The sequence below is a fragment of the Nicotiana tabacum genome, chromosome 17, assembly GCF_000715075.1.
Source record: "Nicotiana tabacum cultivar K326 chromosome 17, ASM71507v2, whole genome shotgun sequence".
Lineage (NCBI taxonomy): Eukaryota > Viridiplantae > Streptophyta > Magnoliopsida > Solanales > Solanaceae > Nicotiana > Nicotiana tabacum.
This window is the reverse complement of record NC_134096.1, coordinates 90,003,925-90,024,173: the sequence shown is the minus strand read 5'-3', so window position 1 is coordinate 90,024,173 and position 20,249 is coordinate 90,003,925. Positions and strand designations below refer to the sequence as shown.

Genomic DNA, 20,249 nt, shown 5'->3' with positions numbered 1-20,249 from the left:
ATGCTAGACACAGGGATCATTGTGCCCTCTAAGTCCCCATACGGGTCCCCTGTGTTATTCCAAAAGAAACATGATGGTAGTTTGCGACTCTGCGTGGATTACCGGGCTCTAAACAAAATCACCGTGAAAAACAAGTACCCTATTCCGCTAATGGCAGACTTGTTTGATAGACTGGGTGGTGCGACGGTATTCACCAAAATAGATCTGAGGACAGGTTATTGGCAAGTTCGGATTGCCGATGGTGATGAGCACAAGACGACCTGTGTGACAAGATATGGGTCGTACGACTTCCTGGTTATGCCCTTTGGCTTGACTAACGCGCCAGCCACATTTTGCACCTTGATGAACCAAGTCTTCCGAGAATACATTGATGAATTCGTCGTGGTTTATTTGGATGACATTGTGGTATATAGCCAGACACTAGAAGAACACCTGGAGCATTTGCGGAAGGTCCTAGCCCGATTGCGGGAGCACGAACTATATGCGAAGCTATCCAAGTGCTCCTTTGCTCAGAAACAAATTGACTTCCTCGGACATGTCATCGAGGAAGGGAGGATCAAGATGGACCAGCAGAAGATTCAGGCCATAACAGAATGGCCGCCTCCTAAGGATATACATGCCTTGAGGTCGTTCCTTGGCCTATGCAACTTCTATCGGCGGTTTGTGAAAAGTTACTCCCTCATTGCAGTGCCGCTGACAGAACTTCTCAAGAAGGCCACCCTGTGGGATTGGGGCCCCAAGCGGGCAAAGGCCTTCGACGCATTGAAGATGGCTATGTCTAGTAGCCCAGTCTTGGCCCTCCCTGACTTGGCCAAGCCATTCGAAGTGCAAACGGATGCCTCCGACTATGCACTTGGTGGAGTATTGCTACAAGAAGGGCATCCCGTAGCGTACGAGAGCCGGAAACTGAAGGATGCAGAGCGACGCTATGCCGCCCATGAGAAAGAATTATTGGCTGTCGTTCATTGCTTACGCCTTTGGAGGCATTATCTACTGGGAGCCCCATTCGTGGTCAAGATAGACAACACAGCCGTTAGCCATTTCATGACCCAGCCAAAGCTGAATGGACGACAGGCTAGGTGGCAGGAACTCCTAGCAGAATTTCACTTCAACCTGGAGTACCGAAGTGGAAAGACCAATCATGTTGCTGATGCACTCAGTCAGAGAGCTGATCTAGCATCGATGTGTGTACTCGCCGCCCTAAAGGGAAGCGAAGTAACCACCACCATAAAAGACCAGATACAGGATCTACTCATCAAGGATCCTGCTGCACAGTATTTGGTTGATTTGGTAGGACAGGGCAAGACTCGCCAGTTCTACACCGAAGATGGGTTCCTGAAGGTGAAAGGGAATCGACTTTATGTTCCTAAAGGAGGAGATCTGCGACGGACTCTTCTTGCAGAATGCCACGATACTTTGTGGGCCGGTCATCCCGGCGAGGAACGCACCATGGCATTGCTTCGCCGTGCATATTATTGGCCTCAAATGGTCGATGACGTCGCTCAGTATGTGAAGACTTGTCTAGTATGCCAGAAAGATAAGTCAGACCGCTTGACGCAGGCAGGGCTCTTGGAACCACTAGCTGTACCAAAAAGACCTTGGGAAAGCGTTTCCCTGGACTTCATCACCGGATTGCCCAAGGTCGGAGATCTCACAACTATCTTGGTTGTGGTGGATCGGTTTTCCAAGTATGCTACCTTTATAGCAGCCCCACAATATATATCAGCAGAAGATACAGCTCGACTATTCTTCTCTCATGTCGTCAAGTATTGGGGCTTACCTAAAGACATTGTTAGTGATCGCGACTCACGCTTCACTAGCAATTTTTGGACCCAACTCTTTAAGTGCCTCGGGTCAAAATTGAGTCATAGCTCAAGTTTTCATCCGCAATCTGATGGCCAGACGGAGCGATTCAATGGCATGCTAGAGGAATATCTCCGGCACTTTGTGACCGGATCGCAGAAGAATTGGGTGAAGCTTCTGGATGCTGCTCAATTGTGTTTCAATTCACAAAAGAGCTCAAGTACCAACAAAAGCGCTTTTGAAATTGTTACCGGACAGCAACCGCTACTCCCACACACAGTGAACGCACCAAACATGTCAAAATCTCCTCGGGCTGCCAGCTTCTCAAAAGAATGGAAGCAAAATTTGGAGATAGTGCGGAGCTATCTTGTCAAAGCCCAAAAGCGGATGAAGAGGCATGCTGATCAGAATCGCCGCTTTGTGGAATACCAGGTGGGAGACAAAGTGATGGTCAAAATCCCAAAGCGGTACTTGTTTGCAGGGGTCCATGACCCTCGCCTATTGCAAAAATATATTGGACCCTTGTCCATTGAAAGGCGCATTGGGAAAGTTGCATACCGGGTGGATACCCCAGCTTGGTGGAAAATCCATCCTGTTTTCCATGTCAGTCTCCCGAAACCTTTTCAGGAAGATATGGAGGATCCTTCACGAAGCCAACTCACAATACCAAGTATTCGAGGCCCCAATTCAACCGGGAAAAGGCGTGCTGAAGCTATTCTTGATGATCGAGTGATTCACGCCTCAAGAAAAGATCACCAGGAGTTCTTGGTGAAATGGCAGGGATGTGATGCAGAGGAGAATACTTGGGAGAGGGGAACAAACCTCAAAGCCTACAAGAGCCTGATTGATGATTACCTTGCAAGGAAGGCGCCGAGGACGTCGCCAACTCAGGTGGGGGAGAATGTCATGGGCGGCTTTCCAGCCATGCCCCATGATCCCTTGGACGCGCCCCGTGGCGTCCTGGCCAGCCTCCCAACGCCCGTCGCCACGGTCGGCCCCGTGGTCTCGGCAGCTCCAAGTGACAAGCGCGCATGTGCCTCTGTCGCCCCACCGATAGCCATCGCCAGCGCCCAGCCACAGGCAAAAGCCAACAGCGCCGCGCGCGCAGACAATGCCGCGCACGCAGACCCTGATGCTAAAGACAAAGTTGCTGCCAACGGACTTGCTGCTGCTTTGTAGAAGACTAAGTCCTTTTCATTGTAAATATAGAGTAGTTTTGCTGCATTTTCTTTAAGTGTGATTTTCCAGCTTTCATAGGTCTAGTCATGTAACTTTGGTTTATTTTTTTTAAGCATTATTAAGGGGGACCAAGCAATCAAAACTTTCAAGCAAGCAAACAATTCTCTGTACTGGTGTCTCTCCCCCCCGACACCGTCTTGTTTTCTGTAATAGCTTTCATTCAATGCAATCAAGCTTTCTTTAATTCTCAATTCTCTTTTCTGCTCTCTTTCAATTGCTCATGACATTGGTTTTCCCGTACGGCACTGACAATCTAGTCTAGCGTACGGAGGGGACCTCAGTTGGCGGACAGCAACCGTACTGACATCGGTTGCCTAGCCTTACGTCGCCCTTCCAAGGAATTTCAGGAAGGCGCCGCGTAACAGAACGTATGATAAGAGAGGGAAAAAAAACAGGTGTATTATCTCCGAGAAATGAGCTGATATTGTTTCTTTTTTGGGAATTCGGGTATTGGAATAACTGTGTATGTAAAATATACATTCCTTATCTTTAGTTAATCTTAATCTGAACCTTTGGAATTTAAATAGGGCATGTGTGGCATAGAGGAAATGAAGAGTATGTTTAACGGAGGGGGAGTCACATTCGGACTTTTTCAAAAGAAAATTTTTCTTCAATAAAATTTCTAATACTGTATGTAGACGTTATTTATTGAGAAATTAATCTGTGTTATGGTTACAACTTGGGTATTCATAATCACAACTGGTTCAAATCTGGCTTCAATCTTCATACCTTCCATCAAATAACTGTAAATCTTATTCATTTTTCAAGCCCTCGTAACACAACAATATGGTAGCCTCACCAGACAACAATGTGGTATTCTTCACTTAATTTCAGATAATGTTTTATATTACAAACGTATTAGCTTTCAAACTTATGCATGTCTCTGTAGGGAAATAGTGATTTTAAAACAATTAATTTGTTAGTAAGTACATATTTCTTGTAATTTACATGAAAAATGAATGTGGATACATGGTTCGCGGATTTTTCTTAGGAGATTACATCTAATCAAAGAAACAATTTTTAGAAAAATAATTATTATGATTATCGTTTATACAAATAGCAGTTGCAAGGCATGACAACTATTAATGGCAGTGGCAGATCTATGGATTGAGTTATGGGTGCTTGAGCACCCATTACTTTTGCAGCCACACACTATTACTTGTATAGAAAAATTAGTAATTCATACAAATATGTTAATTGAGCACCCAGTTTCAGATTAAAAATAGTTGAGCACTCCGCAATGGGAATTGATCTTATGATACATTCTTGTGCATGGATTGAGAGTTTGGATAGATACTGTATTGTGTGAATCGTTATTAACGTAATGTTTCAATTCCTTGTTTAATGGGAATATAATCAAATGAAAGGCTGATGGAAGAACTGAAGAACAAAAGGCGATAGACGAATGGCTTCCCATTACTTCCTCTAGGAATGCAAAATGGTGGTATTCTGCATTTCACAATGTTACTGCAATGGTTGGAGCTGGTGTCCTCGGTCTTCCTTATGCCATGTCAGAGCTCGGATGGTACGTACATTTATCTATATCTTAGGGTATTCGACGATACTAACTTTTCATATACTTTAATTTCTATCTTATAATACATTTCATTTCTTAATTAGTTATTGAAATGAGTTTGGACGTAATCTCAGGGGACCTGGTGTAACTGTGATGGTGGTATCATGGGTTATAACTTTATACACGCTATGGCAAATGGTTGAGATGCACGAAATGGTTCCAGGGAAACGTTTCGATAGATATCATGAGTTGGGGCAGCATGTTTTTGGTAACAAGCTTGGCCTATGGATCGTGGTGCCTCAGCAATTGGTTGTTGAAGTTGGCCTTGACATTGTTTATATGGTGACCGGAGGAAAATCGTTCCAGAAAATCCATGATTTAGTCTGCAAAGACAATTGCAAAGACATCAAACTGACCTATTACATCATGATATTTGCTTCTGTCCATTTTGTGCTTTCTCATCTTCCCAACTTCAATGCCATATCTGGTGTGTCTTTGGTAGCAGCTATCATGTCCTTAAGGTATAGAAATTACTTCCTTTAGCTTATTGTTATTGTTCTTGTTCCATTAATATTTAGGACATCGCGCTCCTAACTTTCTGACTTATGTATACCTGTTTGGATGGGCTTGTTGTAAGTGACTTTTAAGCCAAAAGTCATAAGTAAGGAATTCTAGTTTTTGTCTTTTGACTTATTTTTGTCATTTTAGCCTAAAAACAAGTGCTTAAAAGCACTTTTTTACTTTATTCAAACACTACAAAATGACTTAAAAGCTATTTTGGCTTAAAAGCCACATTTTTATTTACTTATGTATGTTTTCAATGCGCTCCCTCACATTCTTTTTCATATGTCAAACACATGGAAATTCTTTTTGATAATGGGGCGATGGCAGGGGCGGATCCAGTATAATGTTACCGGGTTCAACTGAACCCAATATTTTTAGCGCGAAGTATAAATTTATGTGTAAAAATCTACTAAATTTATAAAAAAAAATAGTAAATATGAACTCATAACTTTAAATATATAACTAATTTTATATCAAGAACCTTAAAGATTGAACCCGTAGAATTTAAATCTTGATCCGCCTCTAGGCGATGGTGAGACTCGAATTGAGGATCTCTTCCTACACTTATAGTACCATATACTATCTAATCTAAAAGTTTAAACTGTTAGAAATAGGACAATTTTATTTACTTAATGATGTTTTCAACAGTTACTGTACCATTGCTTGGGGGGCTTCAATTGACAAGGGTGTGCAACCAGATGTGGAATATGAATACAGGGCTGAAAACGCAGGGGAAGGTGTTTTCAACTTTTTCAGTGGATTGGGAGAAGTGGCATTTGCATATGCAGGTCATAATGTTGTGTTAGAAATTCAAGCTACAATCCCTTCAACACCTGAGAAACCTTCTAAAGGACCTATGTGGAAAGGAGTCCTTGTTGCTTATATTATTGTGGCTCTATGTTACTTCCCTGTTGCTATTATTGGCTATTGGATATTTGGGAATTCAGTATCAGACAACATTCTTATCTCTTTGGAGAAACCTACTTGGCTCATTGTCTTGGCTAATGCCTTTGTCGTTATCCACATTATTGGGAGCTATCAGGTATGGCATGAAACATATGTTGCTCGGACTCTCCAAAAATGATGTCGTACTCGTGTCAGATCCTTCAAAAATATACTACTTTTGAAGGATGACATTTTTGACGAAACATTCTTGTTGATTGAGTTCCCATATATATTAGAACAGTTTAGTTATGAGTGGAGTGTAACATTTTTATCTAACGAAATGTGCTTATTTTTGTGTTATTGTAGTTGTATGCAATTCCGGTGTTTGACATGCTTGAGACTTACCTTATTAAGAAACTTAGGTTCAAGCCAACTTGGTACTTGCGATTTATTACCAGAAACCTTTATGTTGGTAAGTAAACTTGCCTTCATTTTGTCCTATGTAATAAAAATTCGAAGTGGTAAAGTGGTGTTGCTTTCAGTTCGAGTACATTGTAATGCCTTTGCTTTTATTGCAGCTTTCACAATGTTTGTTGGAATCATCTTCCCTTTCTTTGGGGGGCTTCTTGGTTTCTTTGGAGGATTTGCTTTTGCCCCAACAACCTATTTTGTAAGTTCCCTTGTCTGTTCTTGGTTTGTAGACTTTGTAGTGCCAATAGAGGCAGAGCTAGGTAGACGTAAGGGATTCAAAAATAAGTTTGGGGTCGGTTAAATTCTAGATGTGACCATTCTTGTATTTATTGAATTTTTGGCTCCGCCACTAAGCGTCGACAGGAGAAAATGATAGCCAGCACTAACACAATGTACTATTTACCCTTCTTTCAGCTCCCTTGCATCATGTGGCTTTCGATCTACAAACCAAAGAGATGGGGTCTCTCTTGGACGACTAACTGGGTATGGTTCAACTTCTTGTGCTTTTTTGATAGTCATTTTATCTGATTCTGTTTTTATAAGCTAAAAACCAAAACTAATTGGACAAATTATTACAGATTTGCATAATAGTGGGAGTAATGTTGACTGTTTTAGCGCCAATTGGTGGCTTAAGAACCATCATTATGCAAGCCAAGGATTACAAATTTTTCTCTTAGGCATCTCTCGTATGGCACACATTCGGAGAAAAGGGTGATAATTGGAGGTCTCATTTTATGTTTCTATTAAATAGAAGATGTGTGTTACATCACAAAGATACTTCTCTGTGTTTTGGGCTTGTACTAGTTTCAGTATACATTTTCGTGTTGCTTCTTGTGTCATGTAACTATAATTAATGTTATATTACTGTCAGGAGCATTTTCAAAGTGGCATTTAGCACTTTGTTTTCTCTCTCTAATCAAACTTCAAAAAGATGCAAACGCACTCAACACTTTGTGATCGTCATCGTTTAGTTCTGTCTTTCTAATCAAACATGAAATTGATGCATACGCGTTCAACGGTTCAAGACTTTGGAATCTTCATTGCTTAAAGAGTAAATGTTTATTCGAAGTCTTTTAAGCCTAAGAATTGGTACTAATTAGGCTGCTATAGCCTCGTTCAGCTGAATTTTGGAAAAATGACATTGTAAATTATACAAAAATTATACAAATTTTATATATTTTTTCGGGGCGCGGGCTAAAAGTGAAAAAAGCTCATGAATAAGACTGTTACAGGAGTCGAAAGAAATAGACTATTACAATTCTTGAGAAATAACCAAAAAGTCAGCCGTTCGGCTTGCAGTTTCTCACTTTTCAGAACGTTAATCTCTGAAACTGAAACAAAATCATTCGGGGAAAAAGAAGTTTAAGTAGATCAAAATTCGATCACTGTCCCATACGTGTCATTTTTTTAACTTCATCTGCTGATTTGACCCAGAAGAAAATTGTATATTTGAACTAGTGATGGAACAAGGATTTTCGTTAAGAGTAGTCAAAGTAGACGTATATACACAATTGATTTTCCTTCATCGGGGTATCAACATATTGTAGCTACAATATTGGCACCCCCTTGAATAAGGTGCTCCGCCACTGATTTGAACCCCCAAATTGAAACATATTAAGTGTCCTCCACGTAAAGTTCTCCTTCATAGATTTATTGAAACATATGAAGTGTCGTCCACGTAAAGTTCTCCTTCATAGATTTATTGAAACATATGATTTGGTTGAAATTTGAAAAGGCCGAATTTGAAGTTAGAAGTTGGAAAAGAGTCCTATCTAGGCCGAGTCCAAACTGAAATTTTCTCATATCAAAAGATGAACAAGATCTTGACCTTAAAATGGTTTACAGCCTATAATCACCCATAAAAAACATGAAGAAAACATCCCTTGCCCTTTTCTCCAACCACTCCAGCGATATTCCAACAACAAAACTGTGTTAACCTTTTGGCGACTTTATTCAGTTCTAATTTTTACATAATCTATTTTGGGTCCTCCTGTCAAATTTTGAAGTCTCCTCAAAAATTGAATCATCATAACTAAAATCATGGATAAAAAGATTTAAAATATAAATATAAATGCGAAGCTGAAAGATCAGAAAAGGCAACTGCAGAGCACTTCCACACAATTCTTTTCCACATCCAATAACAAACTGAATGCCAAGTCAATGTTTTCCAAATTTTTTTCTTATATGTTATTTTTTTCTTTTTTCTTTTCTGTTTTCTTCTTTTTTCGGCTTTCAATATGGAATAGGATTTATGTCATTAACCTATTAGTGATCTCTAAAACACTATGATACAGCTATAGAGGGCAGCTTAATCAATTTCACCTTCCTCGGGCTCAACATCCTTAGGATCACTTGGGACAGTAGCGGGCTCACATTCTTCCTCATCATCATCCATCTTCATGTACAACCCAAGTTGCTCCAGAGCATTACTGCCTCCAAATTTGAAGCCACCTAGCCCATCCTGGGAATGATCTGGACTGGTCTCATCTACCGAGCTAGGTAATTGCTCGGGTGGGACAGCAGTCAGCATCTCCAAATCCTCAAGAAACTTTGAATTCTCATTAATCTCTACAGTCTTTTCCATCTGCACGAAGCAATGGAAGTTTCATGTGATTCTTTAGCTGAAGTGCGTCCAACGTTAAGCACGAGACCTTCTACAACATGGGATAGTTTCTACTCACCTGGAGCAATGCCTGTCTTGCTGCTTCTCTATCGAGCTCTCTCCTCCTCTTAGCCTCAGCTGCAGCTTCTGCTTCTGCACGTCTTTGAGCTTCTTCAGCAGCTTTGGCTTCTGCTTGCAACTTAGCTTTCTCTGATCATGGAAATTAACTTTATAAGGCTACCAATTCACATGCAAAGAATTTCCTCCATCTTTTTAGATATTGGGAGTGTGAGGGGGGCTACCTTTCCTCCTCCGCATCTCAAGTTCCTCCCTTTCACGACGAAGTTTCTCTGGATCGCCCTTCTCGACCTTTATAGCAAATTACAGGATGGAATGACAAGCTGGTCAAAATATTAAGGCTAAAGCAGTAGCAAGTCCTATAACAAGCAGATATACTCACCTCAACAAGTGTCTTCTCTCGAGCTTTTAAAATTGTATCTGCAAATCTGTTCTTCAGGAGAGCAGCTCTATAGAGCTTTTCAGGGGAGACCCTCCTGTCTGGCACACTCTCCCCTAAAATGTTAATAGCACAACGGATGAACCCACAAAACAAAAAAGGCAAAGGAATTAGACCAACTTTTCACTTCTCAAACTAACCGTCTTGATATGCTTCTGACTCAACAGATATTGGCATTTGCTGAGAACTTTGTTCCAGCTGGTCCATGCCACTGATAGACTCTGGAGATTAAAACACGGATTGAAATAGCAACATCTACCAAGTCAAGGGATAGAAAAACATAAGACAATAACCTGACTACAGGAACTATGACCACATGACAGAGCTGAAATAATTCAACAACATAACCTCAATACACCCTCTTGCACCAGTGAAAATCAAAACCTACAGAGCTCCCCCCCCCTCCTCCCCCCCCCCCCAAAAAAAAAAAAAAAAAATTCCTCCTCATTCCTGAGGTTTGATCTCTTAGCACACTCCCTTTCAATTCTATACATGCTCTATTCAGGACACTCCTAACAACAGCGAAGCACAAAGCTTTAGGAGACAATAAAGATCCCTTAAACCCATTCCACAAAACTACTAGTCGCCGCCCTTCATAAACCTTGTAGGTATTCTGCAGATATATCCACTTCCTAAATATCAGATAAGTGCTCAGTTTCAAATACAGGATTAACCAACAAAAACTATTAGTCGCCAGCCGCCACACATTCCAAACCTTGTAGGTATTCTGCAGATGTATCCACTTACTAGATTTCAGTTTCAACTACTGGATAACCATCAACAAGATCCTCTGCTATATAAAACAGAAAAGAACTACTTATCCAAAAAAAAAATCAGAAAGAAACTCACGATCTCCATCAGCTAAACTATTGCCAGCTTCCTTCCCATCTACCTTTGCTGGCGAACTGTGATTCTGTGGTCAAACACCAGAGCAAAAAGACGTATTAGGTTTCCAATTACTCTAAAAGCAGGTCCGATGACAATAATCATCATGAGGGTTCAAGTAGAAACTACAATGAGCTCTCTTCACCTGCTCAGCATGATCAGATGTTCTTTGAGCTTCAGACTCATCATCAGAAGAGCTACTAGAATCTGAATCTGGATGGAAGGGAGATGCAGGAACTAGAGTTAAGAAAGCATTGGGAATTCTTACAACGAAAGCTTTTCCTACTAAATCAGCAGATACAAGTTGCTTTTATATGGAGAAATAACGCTAAAGTACACTTCTATGGATGAACATGAATTTGTAACACCAATTAAGTATTTAAGTTTCTTTTCCAGCAAATATGGAGGTCTGTAGAAGACAAACATGCGCGCAAATGATGCTGGAATGAATTTTCATTTTTTCCAAAAAAGTTGCATTGTCAAAGAAGCTTGAATATGAATGAAATAAAAGAAGAAGAAGAAACTCAATTCAAGCGACACAAGCAAACAATGATCAAGTCTTGATAAAAAAGAACCACTGGGCAAGAGAAGTACAAAACAAAATAGTAGCATAGCACAAACTTCAAAAAAGAAATAAGTAAAGCCTACAACATAGAGGAACATAAAATTAAGGTAACTTCAAGCTCAAACGTAAAGCAAAATCTATGAATTTCTTGAATGAAGTAAATGTGGGGCCACAAGCACCCCATTTTTTTAGCAATTATGCAACATTACCAGCCAGGATCATCACTTATATGGCAAAACACTTGACTGGAAATTGATGAGTACCCAAAAGAGGGATAAAACAGCAAGTAATCGGTGTTTTGATTGACTATCATTGAGAGGAGTACCGCAAGGGAGAACTGAGAAGGTTATGATATGACTATGACAAGCTTGACTTAAAAGATTTCTCCAAAAGTATTAACAATACAGCAACTTAATGATAATCCTCACTATGTAGTACAGTGAAGAACCTGTAAAGAGGATATAAGATCAAACAATAGAAGATCTAATACTCCTATAAAACATTTTAAGTTATTAAAAATAACATTCAGAATATAAAATATTCATCAAGCAAAAACAATTCAGAGTGTTAAAGATTTCCAGGTAATAAAAATTTAAAGAAAAAAGATGGTACAAGATGGTAAAACTAGTCTTATGACCAAAAGGCTTTTAATTTCATCTTGCTGGCCCTAGAAGATAAGACGGGGAAGATTTGAGATGATTGAACATGTAGGATGCACTATAAGAACGAACCAGCACAAATAAGATGAAGAGTATAGATGACTAATCTGAATTACCATTGGGACCCCCTGTATTTATACATTCATCTCTTTTCAGATCTGTATCTTTTTCAATCTCAACTGAAGGATAACTAGAGACAGGAGGCTCATTTCCACCAATATCAACCTCCTCATCGACATGGTCATTACCTGTACATTTCCATTACTTAGAAGGAAAATCATTGAAGTTTGAAATCTAACACCAAACCATATACAGCGTGCATGAAATCAAACAGAAAGAATAAGAACCTCCGTCTACGTGCATGGATGAATTACTAAGCCCCAATTCATTTGGCAGCTGAAAAAACAAATAAGAGGGCACAATAATTCATTAACATCAACCACCCGGGGACAGCCTAATTCTACTTTGTATTTGAAGATGTATTCTTTGATTCTAAACTACCTCTATCTCACAAGGTTCAGCTTTTGCATTGCCTTTTTGTTTCTCTTGCAAAAACTTATCTAGAAGCTCCCGTAACGTGAACAAAGTATCATGGGGAAGAACATCAATGTCAATCTCAATCTCATCATCTCCAGCTGCTGTTCCATTTGAACTTTGTTCCTTCAAAAACTCAATGATGTTGTCTGGTAGATCACCAAGTGAAGCTTCTAGTTCACTGCTTAGTTTATGTTTCTCTTCATCAGTCATCTTGCATTTAGGAGGTTCTGGCATAATTACATGCTGCATTGGAGAAAGTCTCCTCTTCTTTGAAGCAGTTTCATTTTCTTCATGCAAACCGGATTTTTCTTCCACTGATTCAGCATGGTTAACAGGTAGCTTTTTCTCAATAGTTTTCCATCTTAGTTCAAAAAACTTGCTCATTGTATCAGCCATGATATGGACAATATTACCAGGGGGGTTATAGATCATTGCATTGGAGAATGTCAGTCTCACATCAGCAAGAAATTCCAGTGGACTCAAGTACGCACCTGAAGTAAGCCTCTTCTTTATTGTCCCCAAATCCATTGGATGTTTAATCACAGTGAAATAGTCGGGTATTTTTAACTTAACTATGTCAACAGGCTCATTAAACACGGGACCATGCTGATGCGACATCAACTTTTTCAACAAGTTCTCACACTGTTTCATCAATGTTGCTTTTGAAGTGGATGGTGCTGAAGCAGATTTAAACCTGCCAGAGGTCTCCCTGTTCAGGGCCGACGCCTTCTGACCAAGAAGGTTTGACTTTTTCCCGGGCCCAGTTCCTGCAGATTTCTTCTTGCTTGCTAAAGGAGGCCCTTTGTGTGCATTGCTACAGCTAACAATATCGCTAGAAGATGAAACTGCAACTGCACTTGTCCTATAAAACTCAACTTTCTTCTGCAGAATTCTTATTTGGTCAAGATCAGATCTCAACTGCAGAACCAAGTTTTTCCTCTCAGATGGTGACAGCTTGGATAACGAGATAACTTGGATTGGCACAGCAAAACCATCATGTGAAGAAGAATTTGTATTTATCCATCTCTGCTGAGGAGCAAAAGAATGTCCTGAAACAGCAATTCCAGCATCGAATCTACATGAACTGCCAGAGCCTTCTGATTCGTAATTAGTGGCAAATGCAACAGAACCACCTCCACGCAACTTATCTTTCTTTGCCATTCAGACTGTAGAACAGGTACTATTTGACCTTAGCTAAAAAAAGATTTTCCCCAACCTATCACAAAGGAAGAGATGTTCTCAGAAAGTCAATCCTGAAACCATCCATAAAAACCAAAAGAGTTACATTGGCAGAAAGTCCTAGATTATATAACAGAAGCATGATACAAAGAGCTCTAAGTGTAGAATATAGCTGTTACAACAGTTCAGAATAAAGTTTAATTAGACATTTTCAACTTTACATTTAACTATTTAAGTCAGTTAATAAATTTCCTCTTTTCTCTTATAACCTTGTAGCTAGCTGTCCCATCTGAAATCAGTATGCTGCGAGGTAGTTACAAGCTCCATCGCCTTTAATACTTTTTTTTTGCAATGTGTTACATGAATGAATGAATTGAGCACGTTTTCGTATTATTTTCTCCCTTCTCTTCTCAGTTTCTTCAATTCTGTTTCCAAATTTCATTTTTTCTCTTGTATTTTATTTGATCTTTCAGCTCGCACCAGCATCGTTCTGGAGCTTCTGAATATAAACCAGGGCGGACAACTAGGAATTCAAAGGAATTGATGGAGTTACAAGGCTTAAATCAGAATTTCAAGCTTTTGTGATCGAGAGCGACAAAAGGTTCAAGCTGCTGTGAACTGCTCACTCTCATTTTGTTGCCAGTCCTCTCTTTCTGCTGTGCTGGTTAAGGACAATTTGGAATCAATCGGAAGAGAGAAGAGAGTTATTGCAGGATGGAGACTATGCTTATTTGGATAGACACTAATGGGCTTGCTGAAAACTCTCATCCTGCTCTGATAATAGTTATTCAAGGAACTCCGATGACATATAAGCAACAATCCTTGTGGGTGGAAATACAAGGCCGATTCTCTACCACCAACTCCAAAGATCACACCTAGATATAGAAGATGGTCTTCCCACTGCTTCAAAATGTGCAAAAGGGGGAGAGAACAAGGAAATATAGCCTACTTACCACTTTCAGCTTTCTCCTTACGAAGGAGCTCTTGTGGATCAAGGTACAACTTATTCAAGGTTAAGAAGTAATCTCCTTTATGAATACATTAATGGTTAAAAAGACAGTAAATACTTAATGGATAAGTATGATGCTCATTAGGAATATGATATCACTTGCTTCTCGAATGATGATGTTTAGGAATAAAAATTAGAAATTTAGTATAAGAAGATCGGTCCCATGCTGAATTAGAAATTTGCATCAAATATATGCAATCCTCACTAAAACTCGTGCTTTAATTGTGCCTTTGCAATAAAACCCCAACAAACACTTGTTGCTTTTCTAAGTTGATTCGCTTTTGATAACACTAGCTATAAAGGGGGTGAAAGTCTCAAGAATCTGATTAAAGCATCACGTGAGGGAGCTATACCTGAGACCTCTTTCCAGAATAGGTTAGTTTGGTACAACAGTAAGTTATTCAACACATGACTCATTAGAAGGGATCCATGTCTCCTAGCCATTCATAAGAGACAGAGCAGCATTTATTGGCCTTCATTATTCGAGGACGGCAGAAAGCAGGTTATAAGTGCGTGATACTTGCCAAAAGTGTAAAGTAGAGAATGTGGCATATCTATGTTACTACAAAACCCTGCCTATTCTTGAGAGGGCACTTGAATATGCAGTTATGAATTTTATAATGGGGCGGCCAAGTAAGAGGATCTCTGTGATTGTAGATTGTTATAGCATATATGTTAATATTTTCTCATTAACATACTCTTCTCCGTTGTCCAAGTGGCTAGAATATTCTCAGATAATAAACAGCATGGACTACTTACAAGCAGATTCTCTACCAACGAGATCTTCTAAAACCTTTTTTCAGATGGAACTTTTTTCAAGAATACAGGTCAAATTACAACTTAGCTTAGTCAACCCTCCACAAATAGATGGAATGCCCAAGCAACTCGACAGCTTCCTAAAGACCTACTGAAATGTGTGAATAGCCACAAATCCGGTTGGATGTCCTACACATAATATTTGTAGAATAAGAAATAACCCCTCAGCTCCAGGGATGACACCATTTCAGACCATTACAAGCTTTACAGATTTAGTAGGCAATTGACTGCCAAGTCCTACCGAACGACCTCACTAAAACCCAAAATGGAATGAAACTTCAAGCTGACCAAAGGAGTTCCTGAGGAAGAAGCTGAAGTGGGTGATTGGATTTCCCTTTATATTACAATCGAAAGGGCAAACAACCATGGCTATTAGAAGGACCCTTAAGCTATACCAAAGTACTACTGGCGAAAAAACGAGGGACATATGGTCTTTCACGCGTCACAACTTAAAAAAGAGATTGAAGATCACATCGTTGCTTCAGTCGAGCTACTAGTGAGCACTTCCTTTTTAATAAGGGAGCTAACAGTGTGCACTCGTAATGGACAACCATAAGTGAAACCCATAGACGTACTCAATCGAGATTGGTCACCAAGGAATATGCTGCAACAATGAAGTTTTGGTTACAAGAGATAGCTAAATTGGAGGATTTCAACTTTTTATCCCCCCATTCCCGGATTTCAAACCTTTCGGAAAAGGTACAACCGAGGGAGGAGGGAAAGCAAAATGAAGGATCCAACGAAGAGCTCGAAGGATAGCATGTACCCATTGTGGCAGTTAAGAATGAAGCTTAATTTCCGAACTTCCAAATTTTGTCGTTTAGTCCCATTTAAAATTTTCCTTTTATTTTACTACCTCATTGCAAGCTTTCCCGTGGAATCAGTGCGGCCCAAAGTTTAGGGCTTTGGTTTAACAGCACCTGGGAGTTTAGTTTAACAATACTGCAAAATATATGATAGGCGCATGTCGCGAGTTCGGATCTTGTTTAGTGAACCAAGACTAATTTTTATGTGGAGAGGCATAGAAGGGCAAGCCTATTTTTCACCAACTTTCAAGAAAGAAACTCCATAAAAAGAAGGCATTGGTTCTAAGAAGAATAGCGAGACTAATTGGTCCAGCAGTCTCATACATTCGTCAAAGTCCTCCTAAGAATTTAGCGATGGTGACCTATTATCATTGTTTCCTGGTGACCTATGTTGACTACGGTGCGGTATCCGATACAGATGCGGATCTAGAGGTCGAATTCTCTGTCACATAAATTTTAGGATTCGAGGTTATGATTAGAGTGCGGATATGAGTGTTGTGATACAACCAATAAATGTATATTACAACATATAAAGTATATATTTCGACTATTAAGGTTATAGAATTAAAACTAACAAAATGTAATTCTTTATACATACCTAAGGGTCATTTGGTTCAAGGGATTAGGTAGGTTATCTCGATATAAATTTTGAGATTAAATTTATCCCAGGTTTAGTTGGAGGTATAGTTAAAATAAGTATTTTTTTAATACCAAAATCTCGGTATAACTTATCCCATATAGAGGTGGGATAAGTTACCTAGGTTTAAATCCTGGTTATAATCTAGATATCCTGGTTTTGAACTAGACGATCCGCTTATATTTTATTCATAAGATATCTCAAGTAATAGCAAAGCATTCTCATACTTTATAACTACACACACATATGTGTGTATCTGTATAGGGCACATTAAAAACAACATAATGAGATGTGTTACATTCCCCAAATCAGGCGACTAGCCAAGTACGCATTTGTAATCTCTCGATGGCGAATCAATTTTCTTTATTTTGCCATTTCTACTCAGGGGACGGCCAGTGTCCACCGTCACTCTCTATTTTTCACAACCACCTTTCTCCTTCCCGCCATAACAAAAGAGTGGATATTTACTAGGAGAAAAAGAGACAGAGAGTTGGTATGAAATTTCCTCACCATAGAACCAACAGAATTGGATGTCATCTATTTCTACATTGTCGGCTAGAATCTCATGCTAAATTGATCTAAATTGATCACCATCTCCAAAACTCCCATGCTACATTGTCGGCTAGAATGTTGTTTAAAAAACTTATTGTGTTTGATTCAAGCTTTATCAGTTTTTTCTTTATTCCTTTGGTTCGCCATGGACGATGGGAAGGGAAAGAATAGAGAGTAGAGGAGAAGAACTAAAAGGTGGGTTTAACTTTTGGTGAAAAGATAAAATAGTCCATCTCATTGTGTTGTTTTAATGTATTGGCATGGGTATTTTGGGCCATTTAAAAAAGGGTACAAAGCTAAAATACTACCTTCATGTAGTATGTTTGTAAGACCCTAAGTTACTCGGACTCGGCAATTTGGGCACTGTACCCGTGTCGACACGACACTGACATGGGTAAGGTTGTGGGATCTGTGTCGGATCCGGTCAGACGAGATCGGGTGTGCTGACCAAAATTTTAAGGAAAATTTCTGTAAGTAAAGGAAGTGGTACAAATCTCTTTATATTTTTTATTGTACTATCCCATGAAAAGTGATTTTCTTGTCCAAAAAGTAGGGTATATAGTGAACTTTCTTGTCAAAAAAGTGTGGTAGTGAACTTTATTGTCTAAAAAGTGGGGTACAGAGTGACCTTTCTTGACAGCAAAATACATCCTTCCTATCTTTTCTCTATCTACTTTCCCTCCAAAAGACCAAGAAAATGGACAAAGAAGCCATTCTCTCTCTGCTTCATCTCGACTTTCTGTGACCAAAGCCAAAAAAAATCAAATTTTTTTCTTCATCCAATTTATAGCTATATTTCTAGATTTTTAATTTATTTTTCGCCGAATCCCCGCACCCGTACCCGTACCTAGATCCATATCCTCGAATCCTAAATTTAGATCATGAAGGATCCGACCTTTGGATCCGTACCCGCGTCGGATACTCCTACCCGAGTCCGAGTAACTTAGGTAAGACCTACATACATAGGGTCTTGCTGACATACTACATGAAGGTAGTATATTAGCACTGTACACACTTTCTAATTTCCTTAAATGCCCTCAAATACGATATGGACACACCCATGTCGTGTCGTCACAGGTGCGGCAGAAAATTTGAAGAGTTCGAGCAACATAGCTGGCAACCCCTCATTCAAGGTGTTGCTATTTTCAGGGTCATGCCTAGCCTTGATCTAGAAGGAGATAGGATGGAGCGAGGAGCTCGGGTCCTCGAGATCTCACATACTGCACATTCGTTGGAGAAACTTCATGTCCTTCTCTCGAGATCCTATCTACATACGAATCTTACTCTCATGTCCTTCTCTCGAGATCCTATCTACATAGAAATCTTACTCTCTTCCACACATTACCGATGGATATTGCCACAGCCACTATCACTTTGGGTGTGATTTGAGCATATGTCTTTTTACTTTTTCTAAATCTTTCCTTATTCTCTTGGTTACTTCTGCTATGTTTTCAAATATCAGTCTATCTTTTATATTATGATTGATCTTTCAGCTGTAGTTACAAATTCTTACATATATGGTAAACACCGCAGAAAACTCAAAGGGGCAAGCTTTTCCCATTAATTTCATGGTAAATGAAACCTAACTCGATCATGGGAAGAACTTTATCATGTAAAATTAACATAATAGATATTCCAAAAATTGAGTAGATACCTAATCAATCTACAGAACAAGCTAATTACAGAGTGCTCACTAATTTTACAGCTTCAATTTGACCGAACTTGTTATTCCACGAAAAAGGAATACAACAGGACAATTAGGAGTAGTTATCAAGACTCACTCGCTAATATTAATTACCTTTTGCTTAATCACCAGTTGATCACCAGAGGCAAAGCCCAATTCCACCAAGATTATATGATTCGATGAAATAAAGCAAAATCAAACAGGAAACCCTAGAATTGTTAACCTAAGCCCCAATTTGATCTCTAGCACATGCAAGAAGAATGAAATTACGCGAGGAGTTGAATTTTTACGAACCTTAGAATGAAAATTGAGCAAATTATAGGGCAAGCCGCTGCGGATCACAAGCGAAGCTGAAAGCACGAAGCACCAGCTCTTCTTCAATACTAGAAAGCAGATAACTTTTTTTTCTTTTCCTTTTTTCTTTTTCTCTCGCTCTTTTATTTCTGTTAAGAGTGAGAAACGTGGGCAAAGTACACAAGCGGGTTTGTCGTACCGTTAACGCCTTTAAATAGACGAGAATTGTTGACTTTCCTACCGACCTAAGTCAAATCTCAACCGTTGGATCTTGCGTGCGGCTAATCCAACGGATGATATCATCTATAGGGCTTCTGTACATATCTTGATCTGACGGGTGAAAACCACCTGAGCTTAGGGTGTGTTTGGTAGGAAGCGAAAAATATTTTCCAATTTTTCCGTTTGACTTAAATGTTTTGAAAATGTCATGGAAAATATTTTTCTTATCAAGAAAAGGAAAAATATTTTTCAAAATTCCTTTTCAACCTTCCACACCCTCACCAACTCATCCCCACCCACCCACCCAATCCCACCCCACACCTACCCACCCCTCTCTCCAAAAAGACTTTTTTTTTCAAATTTTAGTTTATTTTCCGTCACCACCCACCTTGCTACCCCCACCCCCGCAAAAATACTTTTTTGCGGTAATCAATGTGTTATAGGAAACTATATCTCTAGTTTTCATTGATTGAACTACTTTCTCAGCATCTCTCATACTTACGCACTTGGAATTTATGAAAATCGGAGCATTGTACCTGAATCTTAGCTTTTCATGTACGTAACTAAGTTCTTATATGTACCTAATTCATCAAAGATTTTCCTAGCCATAGTTAGGTTCCCACGTTTGGCATACATGTCAAGAAGCGCAGTCTTGGCAAAACAATTTAAGCGATCATCCTTCTCATTTATCATCTTGACAAGGGCTTCGGCAAGGCTAGCATCACCAAGCAGAGATGACAGTAACTCATGTAGTTTCATCATGGTGAATCCCACAATTCACCATCTCATTATAAACAAACCTTATAATAG

General features: G+C 39.5%; 2 protein-coding genes across 4 annotated transcripts; one reads left to right on the top strand and one right to left on the bottom strand.

Annotated features, from left to right (window-relative positions):
* The first annotated feature begins 3,692 nt into the window (after positions 1-3,692).
* On the top strand, positions 3,693-7,372 carry LOC107787959 (lysine histidine transporter 1-like). 2 transcript variants are annotated; one of them, XM_016609584.2, is made up of 8 exons: positions 3,693-3,852; positions 4,410-4,567; positions 4,693-5,079; positions 5,771-6,164; positions 6,374-6,479; positions 6,586-6,677; positions 6,893-6,961; positions 7,057-7,372. In XM_016609584.2, exons 1-8 carry the CDS (start codon positions 3,829-3,831, stop codon positions 7,153-7,155), a joined length of 1,329 nt encoding a protein of 442 aa, XP_016465070.1. In that variant the 5' UTR covers positions 3,693-3,828; the 3' UTR covers positions 7,156-7,372. The 2 variants fall into 2 exon arrangements, with proteins under 2 accessions (XP_016465070.1, XP_016465069.1); XM_016609583.2 differs by having other exon boundaries at positions 3,694-3,855.
* Positions 7,373-8,565: 1,193 nt separating this feature from the next.
* LOC107787960 (transcription factor GTE8) lies at positions 8,566-19,407 on the bottom strand. Of its 2 annotated transcripts, none has more exons than XM_075234593.1 (11): positions 19,221-19,407; positions 12,208-13,496; positions 12,054-12,102; positions 11,823-11,954; positions 10,628-10,695; positions 10,447-10,510; positions 9,738-9,818; positions 9,541-9,653; positions 9,383-9,449; positions 9,160-9,290; positions 8,566-9,062 (listed from the first exon to the last, which is right to left on the bottom strand). In XM_075234593.1, exons 2-11 carry the CDS (start codon positions 13,402-13,404, stop codon positions 8,787-8,789), a joined length of 2,178 nt encoding a protein of 725 aa, XP_075090694.1. In that variant the 5' UTR covers positions 13,405-13,496; positions 19,221-19,407; the 3' UTR covers positions 8,566-8,786. The 2 variants fall into 2 exon arrangements, with proteins under 2 accessions (XP_075090694.1, XP_075090695.1); XM_075234594.1 differs by having other exon boundaries at positions 12,208-13,459; positions 19,221-19,406.
* Between the last annotated feature and the right edge of the window lie 842 nt (positions 19,408-20,249).

Excerpts from the sequence above, each read along its gene's own strand:
- LOC107787960 (XM_075234593.1), bottom strand. The coding sequence starts at position 13,404 with ATGGCAAAGAAAGATAAGTTGCGTGGAGGTGGTTCTGTTGCATTTGCC. Across the intron at positions 10,511-10,627 it reads CATCTGATCATGCTGAGCAG|AATCACAGTTCGCCAGCAAA; the intron begins GTGAAGAGAGCT and ends GTTTGACCACAG. Across the intron at positions 9,063-9,159 it reads CAAGACAGGCATTGCTCCAG|ATGGAAAAGACTGTAGAGAT; the intron begins GTGAGTAGAAAC and ends TGCTTCGTGCAG.
- LOC107787959 (XM_016609583.2), top strand. The coding sequence starts at position 3,829 with ATGGTAGCCTCACCAGACAACAATGTG. Across the intron at positions 6,165-6,373 it reads ACATTATTGGGAGCTATCAG|TTGTATGCAATTCCGGTGTT; the intron begins GTATGGCATGAA and ends GTGTTATTGTAG. Across the intron at positions 6,480-6,585 it reads TACCAGAAACCTTTATGTTG|CTTTCACAATGTTTGTTGGA; the intron begins GTAAGTAAACTT and ends CTTTTATTGCAG.